Source organism: Trichechus manatus, unplaced genomic scaffold, assembly GCF_000243295.1.
Source record: "Trichechus manatus latirostris isolate Lorelei unplaced genomic scaffold, TriManLat1.0 scaffold00011, whole genome shotgun sequence".
Classification (NCBI taxonomy): Eukaryota; Metazoa; Chordata; class Mammalia; order Sirenia; family Trichechidae; genus Trichechus; species Trichechus manatus.
In genome coordinates this window covers 1,318,776-1,332,665 of record NW_004443947.1, presented here as the reverse complement: position 1 = coordinate 1,332,665, position 13,890 = coordinate 1,318,776, and the positions used below count along the sequence as shown (strand labels likewise).

Below are 13,890 nucleotides of genomic sequence, written 5' to 3'. Positions count from 1 at the left end.
GGAGGCAGTTCCCCATGCTCTGCAGCCTGGTTTTCCAATCTAACCCATCAGAGCTCTTTCTCTTGGTTTCTCTGCCTGTAACTCAGACAAGCCTTAATGGTGCCCCCAAGGCCTTGATGTGCGAGCTGGGAGCACCCAGGAGCACATTAGCCCACTTGAGGGAGCATGTCCCACTAAAATAAACCCTAGTGTTACAGCTAGACACCAAAACGGCACTTATCTCCAATCATCACAGTCTTTTAAAACGACATGGTTTAGGACAAAAGCTGAAGGAGCTGTGAACAGCAAAGTGCCAACACTCAATAGCAGCCCTACTCTCAACACCAGGGAGCCCCGAGGGTTCTGGGATGTGGAGCTCACAGGAAGGAGGCCGCGGCCCACACCAGCCCCACAACCTGTTGCCATGGATTTGGTTCCAGCTCATGGCAACCCCATGCATGTTAGAATAGAACTGCTCCATAGGGTTTTCAATGGCTGTAATCTCACACAAGCAGATAGCCAGACCTTTCTTCTGAAGCACTGCTGGATGGACTCAAACCACCAATCTTTTGGTTAGTAGCCAAGTGCAAACCATTTACACCACCCAGATACCAGCCCCAAGAAGAGGCTAAAAAACAGTTGCCGTCAAGACAATCCCAACTCATGATGCCTCCATGTGTGTTTGAGTAGAACTGTGCTCCATAGGGTTTTCAATGGTTGGTTTTTCAGAAGTAGATCAGTAGGACTTTCTTCTGAGGTACCTCCGGGTGGACTTCAACCACCAATCTTTCAATTAACAGTTGAGCACGTTAACTGTTTGCACCACCTAGGGAGTCCCCGAGAAGAAGCAGAATGTGGTGAATCCCAGGGACAAGTAGTAGCCCTGGCTGGGCAGGTGGCCCTATGGGGTCACTGCCCCTTTCTGAGGCTCAGTCCTCCTTTGTGAGGCAGCAAGGCTGCCGTGGGGACCAGACAACCAAGCTAGGCCACTTACGCTTTTTCCTTTCCCACCATTAGATGGCTGCTGGGCTCCTGGGGGAAGGTAAGGGGCCCGGCACTGCATTTAAAAAATAACTTGTTAACCCACCGAAGCTCTAGGTTAGTGGTGTACAGGCCAGTCTGGGCTGCTTCTGCTTGGCCTTCAGAGAACTATAAAGTATGTCTCAAAGTGGTTGCCAGCATTTACAAATTGGGAGAGTTTATCTAAAACTTAAAACATTTGGGGCTCTCCTGTAACACATGCAATTTGGCATGATGGCTGAGTCCCTGGACTGTGATGGCGACCTGGAGCTGAACAGCTGTTGCCCCTACAGGCCCAGCACCCTCGCTCCAGTCAGCCACGTTGCTACTCCCTCCACACTCCAGCCTGAGCCCCTCATTTGTTACCTGCCTAGCTCTGTGGCCTTTTGAATTGGGGGGTCTTCTTGGGGAGCCCTCTCACTTCACTGACAGTAGGTGAGGAGGGAAGAGATGTGGGGGCTGGACCCCCTCACCTCTACCTGACCCCTTTGGATAAGGAACTGAGCAAGAGGAGAATGGAGCTTGGGAAGAAGATGGGGCAATGAAGCCAGGGAGGGGCAGGAGGCCAAGAAAGGGTTTGGTCATAAAAGATGGGGCAAGGGAGAGCTTTCAGAAAAACGGGGACGTGGTTAGCAAAATTGAGCTTGGCTCCTAATGCAGCTGAGAGGTGGTGGAAACAAGGACAAGACCCACTGGGTTTGGTGATCAGGAGGCCTCCGTCCACCCAGGAGTGCAGGTCAGTGAGTGATGGGGAAGGTACTCAGGGCCCACTATGGCCAGACCCTTGTGCGGTGGACATCTTCATCCACAGTTCTTCATCAGAGGAAGGCAGGGCACTGTCCGTGCTCACAGGGCCAGGAGGCCCATCTCCATCTCCACCGCCCCCCTCTTAGTCCTGAGCCCAGCCTGCGTTTACCTAAAGTCTCTAAAGTCACGTCCTCTCAATCTAGGCTCATACTTCCATGCCCAGGGCAGAGGCAAACACTAGCTGGCCCGTTGGAAATGCCACCACGGAGAAATGTAAGTGCCTGCTGTGTGGTGGTGCTGGGCTTGGATTTGGGGCTTAAGGCGAGGCCTTAGGCTCAGAGCCCAAATGGGTGGCAAAGATACGGGGTGGGATCTGGGTGTGGGGGTCTGTGCTCAGCAGCTTGACACCCCACCCCTCACAGGCAACCACATCTTTGTGGACACGGGGCTGCCTGACCTGGCCGTGGGGCTCATTCTGCTGGCTGGCTCCCTGGTGCTCCTGTGTACCTGCCTCATCCTCCTCGTCAAGATGCTCAACTCCCTGCTCAAGGGCCAAGTGGCCAAGGTCATTCAGAAGGTTATCAACACTGGTGAGCGCTGGGCAGTGGGTGGGCAGGCCACAGGACCTTTCCAGATCTCACGCAAGGCAGTCCTGCCACTGCCTTCCTGTGTGATCTGGGCAAACCCCTACCATCTCTGAGCCTCGGTTTCCCCATCTGAACAACGAAGGGCTTGGGCCAGGTGATTTCTGAGGCCCTTGAGGTAATGACAGCTGTGGGATCCATGGTTGTCTCTGGCTGTAGTTCCATTCTAGCCAGTGGCTCTAAGATTATTCGAAAAGGTTTGATTCGATCAACAAATATTCATTAAGCCCTTGGCATTGTGTGCCAAGCAGGAGTTCCTGGGTCGTGCAAAGTGTGTGCTCGGCTGCTAACTGAAAGGTTGGAGGTTCGTGTCTACCCAGAGGCACCTCATAAGAAAGGCCTGGCAATCTACTTCCAAAAAATTAGCCATTGAAAAACACAGTTCTATTCCAACACACAAGGGGTCACCATGAGTTGGAGTTTACTAGATGGCAACTGGTAACTGGTGTGTGTCAAGCACGGTGTAGTGCCAGGGATACAAAGGTGAGCCAAATCAAGATGGATCTTGCCCTCAGGGGGCTCACAGCAAAGTCAGAAGCTTTGGGCAAGCAAAAATAAGTGAACACACTGGATAAATTTAGAGAAAGCAAGAGGTCGCTGCCAAGGAGGAAGCAACACATGGCATTACAAGAGAGTACAGAAGAGGCAGCTTTCCACGGGCCATCAGAGCCCTCTCCAAGGAGGTGACACTGGCATGGAGCCTAAAATGAGAAGTAGTCAAGATGTGAGTGAAGAGCATTCTAGACAGTGGAAAGAGCACATACAAAGGCTCAGAGGCAGGAACCTGCTTGGCAGTGTGTGACTAGAGCACAGCCAGCAACGGGGAGAGAGGTGGAGGGCATCATCGAGGTCATAGGGAATGGAACCAGATCATGGGGCTCAAAGGCTAGGCTCAGAGCCTGGACTTTATTAAGGGTATAAAGAGCACTTGGAGCATTTGCGGCAGGAGAGTGACATCATTTTAAGCTTCATTTTGAGGGTTTGGGACACTGGCTGGCACAGGGAGAGGCTGCATGGCAAATGCTGGAAGAAGGGGCCTCCATGGGCCATTCTGTGGGAATGCAGAGAAGGGCAGGGGGTCAGGGCACGCTTACAGTGGAAGAGATATCTGTGCTGAGCCCTGAGGATACTATCTCTAGGAACTTAGTAGAACATTCCTGGCCTGAGCAAAGGCATAGTAGCATGATGGAACCAGGCTGAGAGGGGCCTTTATCCAAGATTGAAGAGGGAAATGGAGGTTCTGCCGTTCACAGGGGACTGCCAAGGTCCTACGTGGAAACTGGCCCCCAAATACCTGCTCCCCCAGGAAGGGCCCCTGCCCGTCGCCTGATGCCCGCACTGACCAGGCCTGCTGCGATGGGCTTTCGTTGCAGACTTCCCCGCCCCCTTCACCTGGGCCACAGGCTACTTTGCCATGGTGGTGGGCGCAGGCATGACCTTCGTTGTCCAGAGCAGTTCCGTGTTCACCTCGGCCATGACCCCGCTCATTGGTGAGTGCCCATGCTGGGGTGGGGTTGAAGGGGGGAGCTGAGGAGGATAGTGTAACCTCTCCCTCTGTCCCCCAGGCCTGGGTGTGATCAGCATCGAGCGGGCCTATCCCCTCACACTGGGCTCCAATATCGGCACCACCACCACCGCCATCCTGGCTGCTCTGGCTAGCCCCAGGGAGAAGCTGTCTAGCGCCTTCCAGGTGCGGGGAGGTGGGGGTGGGGGTGGTGGGCAGAGGCAGAAACAGGCCTGGTACTGTGGCTTGGGACCTGGTTGAGGGAGTTACAACATGTCACAAATATTTGTTGACTGCTTACTGGGTGCCACCCACTATGCTAATTTCTATGGAAACCACTGTAAGCAAAGTAGTCACGGTGCCACCCTCCAGACCTCAGCGTCTATTAAAAAAAAAAAAAGTTGCCTTTGAGTCGATTCTGACTCATGGTGACCACATGTTTGCCAGCGTAGGAGTGTGCTCCCTAGGGATTTCAGTGGTTGATTTTTCAGAAGTAGATCACCAGGCCTTTCTCCTGCGGCACCTCTGGGTGGGTCAAACCTCCAACCTTTCAGTTAGCAGCTAAGCACATTAACTGTTTGCACCACTCAAAGAGATGTTACACAGTCATGCCAATAAACAAGCGCATGCCTGACTGACATTATGAAGAAGAGGTGCTATAGGAGGGGGCCTGGCCCAGTCTGGCAGATCAAGGATGAGCAGAGTAGGGGTTAACTAAGAGATGGGGAACAGCCCCTTAGGCAAGGGACGGGATCTAGGGGCAAGGGTGTAACTAACAAGGAAGGGGCAGGTGGGTGCAGGTCAGACGTCAGCCCTAGGTAGGGACTTCCTGCTGCTGAGACTGTGTAGGCCTCTATTATCTATTCCACCTTGACCTGACTCAGGAACTGGAGCCTGTGCCCACCTCGGTCCTCCACTCACTTCTCTGCAGATTGCCCTCTGCCACTTCTTCTTCAACATCTCAGGCATTCTGCTGTGGTATCCGGTACCCTTCACGCGCCTGCCCATCCGCATGGCCAAGGCACTGGGCAAACGTACCGCCAAGTACCGCTGGTTCGCTGTTCTCTATCTTCTCGTGTGCTTCCTGCTGCTACCCTTGCTTGTGTTCAGTATCTCCATGGCAGGCTGGCAGGCCATGGTGGGTGTGGGTGCACCCTTCGGGGCCCTGCTGGCCTTCGTGGGGCTCGTCAGCTTCCTGCAGAGGCACAGCCCTGGGCGCCTGCCCAAGTGGTTGCAGACGTGGGACTTTCTGCCACGCTGGATGCATTCCCTAAAGCCCCTGGACCGCTTCATCACGCGTGCCACCTTGTGCTGTGCCGGACCTGAGCCCCGCTCACCCTTGACGCCTGCCAGGGTCTTCCTGGAGGAGCTGCCCCCTGCCACACCCTCTCCTCGCCTGGCGCTGCCTACTCACCACACTGCCACCCACCTCTAGGAGGGGAACCTTCGCACAGTACCCAGGGTGGATGAGCAGAGAGGCGTGTGCCAGTATGGGCGTGCATCTGTCCTTATGCAGGTCCACAGAGGTCTGGGCTTGTGGGTGAGCGTGTGCCTGTGGGCATATTTGGGGTGAATCTGTGCCATTGTACAGGAGTGTGGGTGCTTGTATTTGTGTACATGTGAGCTACCCTATGCATGTGCACAGCTGCACCTGCAGGAGCGGGATGCGTGTTGTAGGGCACCTGGAGATAATTTCCAGTCCCTTGTACAGGTGAATGGAGGCCTGTGCGGTGCCCTCATGTACACACAACAGGGCTGGGCAGCAGTCAGGGCTGGTCTGAGTATGTGACTGTGGGGTTGTTTGCTTGTGCATACATGTGGGTGCCTGAGTCACTGACTGAATTCTCTGAGCCTTCCTTCCTCCATGATACCATTTCTTCTCACCCTCATCCAGATTTTCTGCACTACTGGCTACAACCCCCTTCCTGAACACCGCCTGACGAAAAAATAAAAATAATTGAACTCTCATCATGCACTTGGGAGTCTTTTTGCTCTCCACCTACAGAGGAGGGCAAGACGTGGCTGGGGGTCCAGCAGCACCCTCTCCCCTTTCAAAGACACCCTGCAACAATAGCCAGCCCTGTCTGGCCAGTGCAGTCTTAGTCTTGCAGGATTGGACCCTGCAAGCTCTCCCCAGCTCTCCACCTGACCTGCCTTAACAAGGCCAATCCCCAATCAAACTCCCCACAAGCCCCTACAGCCTGGGCCAACCCAAGGCAAGTGTAAGGACTGTCTGCTCACTTCCACTCCTGATTCCCACCAGGCTAGACCTCCCTGGTCTCTCCTTGCCCTCTAAACTCACTTCCCTCACTCACCCACTGCCCCAGAAAATGAATGATAGGTGGGGGCTTGTCAGGGCCACTGGAGGAAGGGGGTGAGGAGTGTGATGGGCTAAAGAGGCTGATCTCTGGGTCCCAGTATAAAGGGGCAGAGACCAGACACCCTCTCATCCGACTCTGGGCCTCACCTAAACCCAGCCAAGCTCTTCAGTTCCCTCTCCATGGGGCCCTGGATCTGAGGCCTGCAGAGGAAGGGTCAAGGGGTGGGGATTCCAAAGCTCCTGCCTCTGGTCCAGGGACTCCTCTTGAGGAGGAGGGGGGCAGGATGGCTGTAGGATCCCAGACCCAGAGTGTAATGGTCTTGGACACGTGCCCTCCAGATGGGGTCTCCTCCTCTGAGGCAGGTCGGGAGAGATGCAGGGGCCTGGGAGCCTCAGGTCAGCTCTCCCAGCTACAGCCCTGCCACGTCATCCCCTCACAACACTTGCTAGTGCTTCCTTCCGCCAGGTGGAAGGGGTGGGAAGTACACTAGCCTCCAGGCAGACTCCCTACTCCACAGGCTCTAGCAGGTGTGTATGTGGGGAGAGGTCCAGGGGAAGATGGGGAGACAGATGGGACTCCTTTTAATGTTTGTCATGCACAGACGTGCCCGAATTTTTGTGGGAAAAGGCACTACGGCCTGGGTTAGAGAGTGTGAGGCGAAGACCCACGCCCTTGGACCCTTCCTCAGCTGGAGCACCCCTAGGGCCCTGGGGAGGAGCTGAAGAGCAGGAGTCAGGCCAGGCATCTCAGCAGGGCACCCAGGAACGGGAGGGCAGGACCTAGGGCACACGAGGCTGGGCAGCACCTGAACTCATAATCCCAGCCCCACTAGGCAATCCCTCTGCAAGGATCGCCCCTTCACTGGTTTCTCATCGCAACTCTCCACGTGCAACGAGAGGATGAGCCAACGCCGCGCCGAGATTAGTTTATTCCGGCCTGGCTGCCTAGCTGCGTGCTGGCTGCCTCGCTACGTGCCCTGCGTGCGCAGGCCGCGGATCAGATCGTGCACTGTCTTGTTGAGGATGCCCCCGTGCACACCGCGCCGGCCCATGAGCACGAGGAGCGCGCGTGGCGTGTGGCCCACGCAGACAGCGCGCCCGTCCCGGCACTTGGTACGCGCATCTAGCACGCCGTCGTCCTCCGCCAGCAAGTGGTCGCGGATGACGCAGCAGCGGCGGCCCCCCACGCTCAGGCCAGTCTTGAGGAAGGTGTGCCGGTCGGGCCCGATGAGCACGCCCACCTCCTGCGGTGAGATGGCTGCCAGAAGGCCCCCTGGCCGTGATGCCCACACGCAGCGATTGTCCGAGTGGCCTACGATGGCCACGTCGTCGATGCGCTGGTCCCGCAGCACCGCACTGATATAGCCCTTCCAGTCCCCCATCCTAGCTGAGTGCGTCTTCTGCCTTGCGCTTCCAAGCGATGTGCGGCTGCGCATAGTGCCTGGAACGCGACCGGAGGCGCTGTGACATAGTGCGGAGGCTGTGACGTGAAGGCCGGCGATATCACGGGCTGGAGAATGCATGTGAGGGTGAGGGGAAGGCGTTCGCATCTTATCCCTGGTGACGTTCTAAAGTTAGCATGTAGAAGGGAATTGCTTAAGAGTCCAACTTAAATGACCCACAAAGCCCAGTACACATAGGTTTAAGAACAAAAAGCGAGGTGCCGAGGTCTGGGCGGCAAACAGGACCCCTCTCCCTCAAAGGGTGCCATTCAACCCCTAGATGGTGGTTCTCAAATGTTACCAAGCATTAGAATCCCCTGGAAGGCTGTGAAATAGATTGCTAGGCCCCACCCTGGCCCGAAATTTTGCATCTCTATCAAGTTTCCTGTTGTAGCTGCTGCTGGTCCGGTGAGCGCACTTTGAGACCCTCTGCCCATGTGGGTTGGGGAAGGTGGTATTCCAAGGCGCCAGCCCTCAGGGTCCACATCATTGTTTTAACGTTAAAAACCAAACCAAACCAAACCAAACCCATTGCCATCGAGTGGATTCTGACTTACAGTGACTCTGTGGAACAGAGTAGAACTGCCCCACAGGGTTTCCAAGGCTGTAAATCTTTATGGAAGCGGACTGCCACATCTTTCTCCGTGGAGCCAGCTGGTGAGTTCTAAGCGGCTGATGGGTTAGAGGCTAGAGGCGGCTGATGGGTTTGAACCACCAACCTTTCGGTTAGCAGCCGAGCACTTAACCACTGCGCAGCCAGGGCTTCTGTTTTAACATTAAGCATTTCTAACAACGGTTCTCAACCTCGACTGCACAGGGAAATCTGAGGAGTTTTTAAAACATACCACTCCCTAGGACCCATCCTTAGAGATACTGATTTAATTGGTCTGGGGAGGATCTTGTGCATAGATATTCTCCCCCGATGATTCTGAAGTACAACCAAGGCTGAGAACCGCTGCTCTGTAAACTTAAAATGTGAACGTGTCTTATGAGGAATAATATGAGGAGGGCTTGGTACACAGCATGGCTCAATAAACGTTAGCTAGCGTGAACCTAAATCTTGCATGATGAGACCTCACAGACCCCGCTCTCTGAAGGGCTGAGAAGTCGTGCACAGGTTTTCTGCCTTGGCATTTCCGAGTGGGATCCCTGAAGGGCTGCTCCTCTCAAGCATTTTCCAAGCACTTTATTGAGTACATACGCCACGCCTGGCTCAGGCTGGAGGCTCCAGGAGGAATGGGACGCAATCCTTAACGGCCATCAGGGAACCCAGCCATCCTCCCACAACTGGACCACACAGGAGAAAAAGACGCGTCCCTGGGAGGTCAGGAAGCAGTGTGCTTCTGGATCCAGGCCAGGTAGCTGGCCACATCGGTGTATACGCCGGGCTTGTAGCGGTCGCCGCACCCCGAGCCCCAGCTGACGACACCCCGCAGGACGAGCCGGTGCTCCATGGCCTGGTCCTCACACACCAGCGGGCCCCCGGAGTCACCCTGGGTCGGGGACACGGAGCTCAGCACCCTCTGCCTGGGGCAGGACCTGGCGGGCTGAAAGGAGAGCGCCAGTCCCACCCAAGAACTCACCTGGCAAGCATCCGTTCCCCCCTCTAGGAAACCGGCGCAGAGCATGCCGGGGGCGAGGTGGGTTCCGTGCACGTCGGGGGCAGAGCAGCGCTCCCAGGGGATGAGCGGCACCTGCGCCTCCTGCAGGAAGCTGGAATATTCCTCCGACCCTGCAGACAGAGAGCTCTTTCCTCGTCACACCCCACCCCACTCCAGTCGCTGCCTGGGCGATGCAACCGGCTGCGCCAGGCGCTTCCAGACTCACTAACCTCCTCCCTCCCTCCCAGCAACCTGGAGACGAAGGGAGTTGCCATTAACTCCATTTTAGATGAGGAAACTAAGGCCCAGAGAGGAGCCGGGATTTGAAAGGGCAGGACGGAAGTACCCGGGATTTGAATGAGTGGGATGCTTTGACACCCCACCCCCACCCAGCGTCTCAGCACCTTGTTCCCAAATTAGTCCACTAGACCGCGGGCTGCTCCAGTGCCGGGCCAGCGATAATCAGCCCTTGCAGCCCTGTGCCAGATTAAACCAAGAGAAAATGCGATTCTCCCTGCAACCCCAGGAGATTTTTGAGACCCCCGTAGTGAATCCCAGACCCTGGGAGGAGCGGACCGCACAGACCAGGGCTCTGCACGTTCTCACAAACCACCAGACCGGCGCCACCTGCCCAGTAGGCACCCTGGACGGTACCAAAGTTGTGGGCTTCTCCGGCTTATCCGGAGCCAGAGTCTCCCGCCCCGAGCCGTTCTGCCTACCCTCGAACTGGTGGCCCCAGCCGGCCACCTCGCAGAGCGCAGCCTCGGTCTCGGCAGGTCGCGCGGCGCCGCTCGGCAGGCACACGGGCTGGACGTAGGGCGACGGACGCGCGCAGCTTCCGTCCGCGCTCTCCTGCAGGCGCAGCAGGGCTAAGCCCGGCGGGGAGGAATGTGAGGTGGGGACGTCAGGGCCCGGGCCTTCCCCACCCTTTCCCCGGCCCCGCGGGGACACCCCACGCACCCAGGTCGTGCTGGTAGGTGGTGGGCGAGAAGGCCTCGTGCAGACGGTAGGCGCGCACGGTCAGCGTCTGGCACTGCTCACAGCTCTGGTTGTGGCGGTCCTGCCCCAGCACCACCGTCAGCTCCTCCGGGGCCGGCCTGCGGGCGGGGTGGGGGAGAGGACGCGCGCTCAGAGCTGGCCAAGGGCATCGGCGGCGGTTTTTGGCGGGGGGAGTGCTGCTGCTGGGGAGCTTTGGAGGGAAGCGGGAGAGGGCGCGGGGGAGGGAGTCGCGTGCCATCTGGGCCCGCAGGAGAGAGGAGCTAGTCCAGGTCCGGGCGCTGGGCGAGCGGTACTCGCCGGTTCTGCAAGCAGTGAGCCGCGGTCAGCACCCAGCAGGAAGCAATGAGGCTACCAGCGCAGAAACTATCTCCCCAGTACAGCGCGACGATGTAGGGGTGCGCTCCAGGCATCGCTACCAGTCCCCCGACAATGCGGCTCAGCTGCTTCCGGAGCCGCTTCCCGCAGGCCGCCGGGCCCGCGGTGGGTAGTGGAGTCTGCTGCTCGGGTGCCGCGTGCGAGGCTGTGGAGGGAGCCCGGGCTGAGGACTGGGAGACCCACCGCCGGCCGAATCCCGCTCCCCAGGCCCCTCTGGGCTCGAACTTCCCGCCCGGCCCCGCCCCACCTACTTGGGGTCTGGGACTGAGGCAGGCTCTGGATGGTGGGGTGAGGGCCTTGCAAGGTCGAAGGCTGGGGCAAGGGCAGGTCTTGGCCCTCCGGGGAGACCCGGGTCGGAGGGGAAAGCGGGGGCGCGGCTCCGGATGGGGCCTGGCACCGTGTCAAGTGGCAGTACTCCCAGCTCAGCCGGTCGCCGCTCAACACGAAGCACCACGGGCGGGTGTCATTGTCCGGGTTCCTGCAGCCACAAGACTGGGGCGCTGTTAGAGTGCGGGGAGCTCTCGAGGACCCCGGGGCGGATGGGGATGCCCCGCTACGCCCCACCGAGCGCACCGGCAGAAAGCGTGGTGGCCCAGTCCCCGTTTCAGCTTTTCCTCTTCAGACAAGTGCCGGTAGGTGGCCTCCGAAGCCCACGGCTGGCAGGACGCTCCCGAGCGCGTGGTCCCGGCGGTGCCGCGGTAGCTGAGCCCGCGGCCTTTGTAGCAATTCGCCTCAGTGTCTGAGGAGAGAGGGAGATCCTTGCAGCCAAGGGGGTTGTGTTGTGTCCCCGTCGCCCTTCCTGTGGTCCTTCTAACAAGCCCTTCCCACGTGAGGCGGGGCTTCTCCTGCCCCAAGACTCTGACTTACCCACATCGCAGGTGGGTCCCGCGTAGCCTGCGGGGCAACGGCACAGGGTACCGCCCTCCGCCTCCAGGCAGCGGCCCCCGTTGAGGCACGGATTGATGCGGCAGGCTGGAGGAAGGAGCGAGTTGAGCCCCCCTGGGTCTGGAGAACCCGCAGAAAGCGCCCCCTCCCCTGCCTCACCACCCAGTCTCCAGCCGGCTTCTCCTCCAGACCTTTGTCCCCCCCTCCCCGGCCAGATCCGGCCCAGTCCGCTCACCCTGGCTGGGCAGTGGCTTGCAGTGGAAATTGGGACCCTTGCAGTGGCACTTGTCCACGCCTGCCGGCCCAAGCCTATGCCACATCTCATCCTCGTGGAAGAAGCGCAGAAGCTGAGGCTCAAAGCACTTCTCTGGGGACAAAGGGGGCAGTGGTCTCAGAAGAGGCGGGATCATGCCGAGTCTGGGCCAGGCATGGTGTCCAGGTACCCAGGGACTGCTTCAGTAGGCCCAGCTGACCCTGCTCCCCACCACCATCCCCTGGCCCTGGTCATCCCCTTACCTCTCTTGCAGTGCTTCCCGGTTAGGTGCTCTGGACAGACGCAGTGTGGGCCACTGGGCATGTTCACACAGGTCCCTCCCCTCTGGCAGGGGCTGTGTTTGCTGCAGTGGTCTGAGAGAAGGACACAGCCCAAGGAAGAGTGGGGAGCCTGAGTCAGACAAATGAGTGCCAAGTCCTGACCTCAACCTGCCTGTCTTGTGACCTTGGTACTCCAGGTTTCCGAGCTTTAGTTTATCCACCTGCAAAATGGGGCCAACCCCCCCTAGAACTCTCGCTCTGGACTTCTGAGAGGTGTTGTGGAGGGAGGCAAGGGAATGGGCCTAGAATCCCAGGAGTAGGGGGTCTGACAATACCCAGGAGAGTCACTAGCGGGGAGGAGAGGGCTCTGGGCCACCTCAGAGGCTGTGTGCAGCACCTTTCACTTTCTTAGGCGCCAGGCAGTATCCCCACCGCTGGTCCTGCTCGAAGTTGGGGGTGGTAGCACACCTGTAGAAAGAGATGAGGCCTCCCTGCTGGACCCAGGGGGCTGGTCTGCCCTCCCCTATCATGGCCCCTCTCTCCAAGCAAGGTTCCTTGGTCAGAGGCTGCGCAGAGTCCATATCTCCCAGGCCCCTGCTCCAACCCCTTCTGGGCGGTCTTACCAGGACTGGGGGCCTGGCCGGCCCCTGTGGATGCATCTGTAGTGCAGCTGCCTGTGGTACTGGAAGGGGAAGTGGCAAGGCTCCCCAGTGACCGTGAGAACTGCAGGGATAACGCACTCCCTGAGAAACTGCCCTATGCCCAACTGCCCAGAGTGCCCAGGCACCACCCTTAGGGTCTAGGTGGAGAAAGGATGGGCCCTGTAAAAGGTCATTGTGCAGTCAAGACAGTACTATGCTTCAGAAGGCAGCGTCCTAGAGTTAACAGTTGACATAGACTGCTGACTCCACCTACTAGCTGTGTGACCTTGGGCAAGTCTGCAGCCCCAGGGCCTAGAAGAGAGCTTGCCACAGAGTTTTTTTAAAAAAAAAAAGTTGCTGTCAAGTGGATTTTGAACCATAGTGACTCCATGTGGAAGCAGATCACCAGACCTTTCTTTTGAGGCACCTCTGGGTGAATTCAAACCACCAACCTTTCAGTTAGTAGCCAAGCACTTAACCATTTGCACCAGCCAGGGACTCCCTGCCACACAGTATGCACTTAATAAATACTTGTTGAATGTTGAAATCACTTAACCACTCTGAGCCTTGGTTTCCTCATCTATAAAATGGCAATGATAATGGTATCTACTTCGGAGGAATGTTGTTTAAGGCTTAAACAAGATGATTCCTGTAAAGCACTTAGCACTGTGCCTGGCACACAGTACATGCTTAATAAACATTCGCTGCTATTTTATTGTTAAAGGCATAGTGACACTTGCTGAGGGACAGGCCAGGCCAGGACAGTAAAGGGAATGGGTGATTCTGAGGAAGGAGAGGGCTGGGAAGACTTCTTGGAAAGAGAAAAGTCTGAGATGGACCTTCAAGATGCAAATGGGATGGACAGAGAAGAGGGCCCCCTAGTAGCCGGGGCAAGGACAGGGCAGCAAGGTCGGTTCAGGAAGGAGTGAGGAGAGCAGTTTGGCTGGGTGTGAGGGTAATGAGAAGAGGAGGCTGAGGACATCCAGAGTCAGATTGTGCTGGCCTCAAATGCCATGGGAAGGGGCTTGGACTTGACCCCACCAGGGCAGGCTCAGCTAGGGCAGGCCTGGAGTCCACCAAGTTCACAAGCCCTGGCTCATTGAACACTCTAGATAAATATTCAGTGCCTGGAAGAATGAAGGCGATGGAGAGCTATGGCAGGATTTGAGCAGAGGTAAGATGGCAGACACCCCACCCCC

General features: G+C 57.5%; 3 protein-coding genes across 3 annotated transcripts in view; 1 reads left to right on the top strand and 2 right to left on the bottom strand.

The window, feature by feature from the left end:
• The window catches only part of SLC34A1 (solute carrier family 34 member 1), a 12,180-nt gene extending 6,851 nt beyond the window's left edge, over nucleotides 1-5,329 (top strand). The window contains exons 8-12 of the mRNA XM_004371300.1: nucleotides 1,950-2,019; nucleotides 2,169-2,336; nucleotides 3,764-3,880; nucleotides 3,956-4,080; nucleotides 4,826-5,329. Of these exons, the coding sequence (XP_004371357.1) occupies nucleotides 1,950-2,019; nucleotides 2,169-2,336; nucleotides 3,764-3,880; nucleotides 3,956-4,080; nucleotides 4,826-5,329 (984 nt within the window). The remainder of the gene's footprint in view (nucleotides 1-1,949; nucleotides 2,020-2,168; nucleotides 2,337-3,763; nucleotides 3,881-3,955; nucleotides 4,081-4,825) is intronic.
• Nucleotides 5,330-7,182: 1,853 nt separating this feature from the next.
• PFN3 (profilin 3) lies at nucleotides 7,183-7,596 on the bottom strand. The gene has a single exon (XM_004371149.1). It carries the CDS (start codon nucleotides 7,594-7,596, stop codon nucleotides 7,183-7,185), a length of 414 nt encoding a protein of 137 aa, XP_004371206.1.
• Nucleotides 7,597-8,655: 1,059 nt separating this feature from the next.
• Nucleotides 8,656-13,890, bottom strand: part of F12 (coagulation factor XII) — a 6,903-nt gene continuing 1,668 nt past the window's right edge. Inside the window, exons 3-14 of the mRNA XM_023726417.1 lie at nucleotides 12,674-12,773; nucleotides 12,448-12,518; nucleotides 12,033-12,143; nucleotides 11,752-11,883; nucleotides 11,499-11,603; nucleotides 11,205-11,370; nucleotides 10,883-11,109; nucleotides 10,554-10,776; nucleotides 10,218-10,354; nucleotides 9,977-10,126; nucleotides 9,240-9,388; nucleotides 8,656-9,149 (exon numbers count right to left, since the gene is read on the bottom strand). Of these exons, the coding sequence (XP_023582185.1) occupies nucleotides 8,982-9,149; nucleotides 9,240-9,388; nucleotides 9,977-10,126; nucleotides 10,218-10,354; nucleotides 10,554-10,776; nucleotides 10,883-11,109; nucleotides 11,205-11,370; nucleotides 11,499-11,603; nucleotides 11,752-11,883; nucleotides 12,033-12,143; nucleotides 12,448-12,518; nucleotides 12,674-12,773 (1,739 nt within the window). The 3' untranslated portion in view covers nucleotides 8,656-8,981. The remainder of the gene's footprint in view (nucleotides 9,150-9,239; nucleotides 9,389-9,976; nucleotides 10,127-10,217; nucleotides 10,355-10,553; nucleotides 10,777-10,882; nucleotides 11,110-11,204; nucleotides 11,371-11,498; nucleotides 11,604-11,751; nucleotides 11,884-12,032; nucleotides 12,144-12,447; nucleotides 12,519-12,673; nucleotides 12,774-13,890) is intronic.

Coding starts and splice junctions, on each gene's coding strand:
- PFN3 (XM_004371149.1), bottom strand. CDS start 7,596: ATGGGGGACTGGAAGGGCTATATCAGTGCGGTGCTGCGGGACCAGCGC.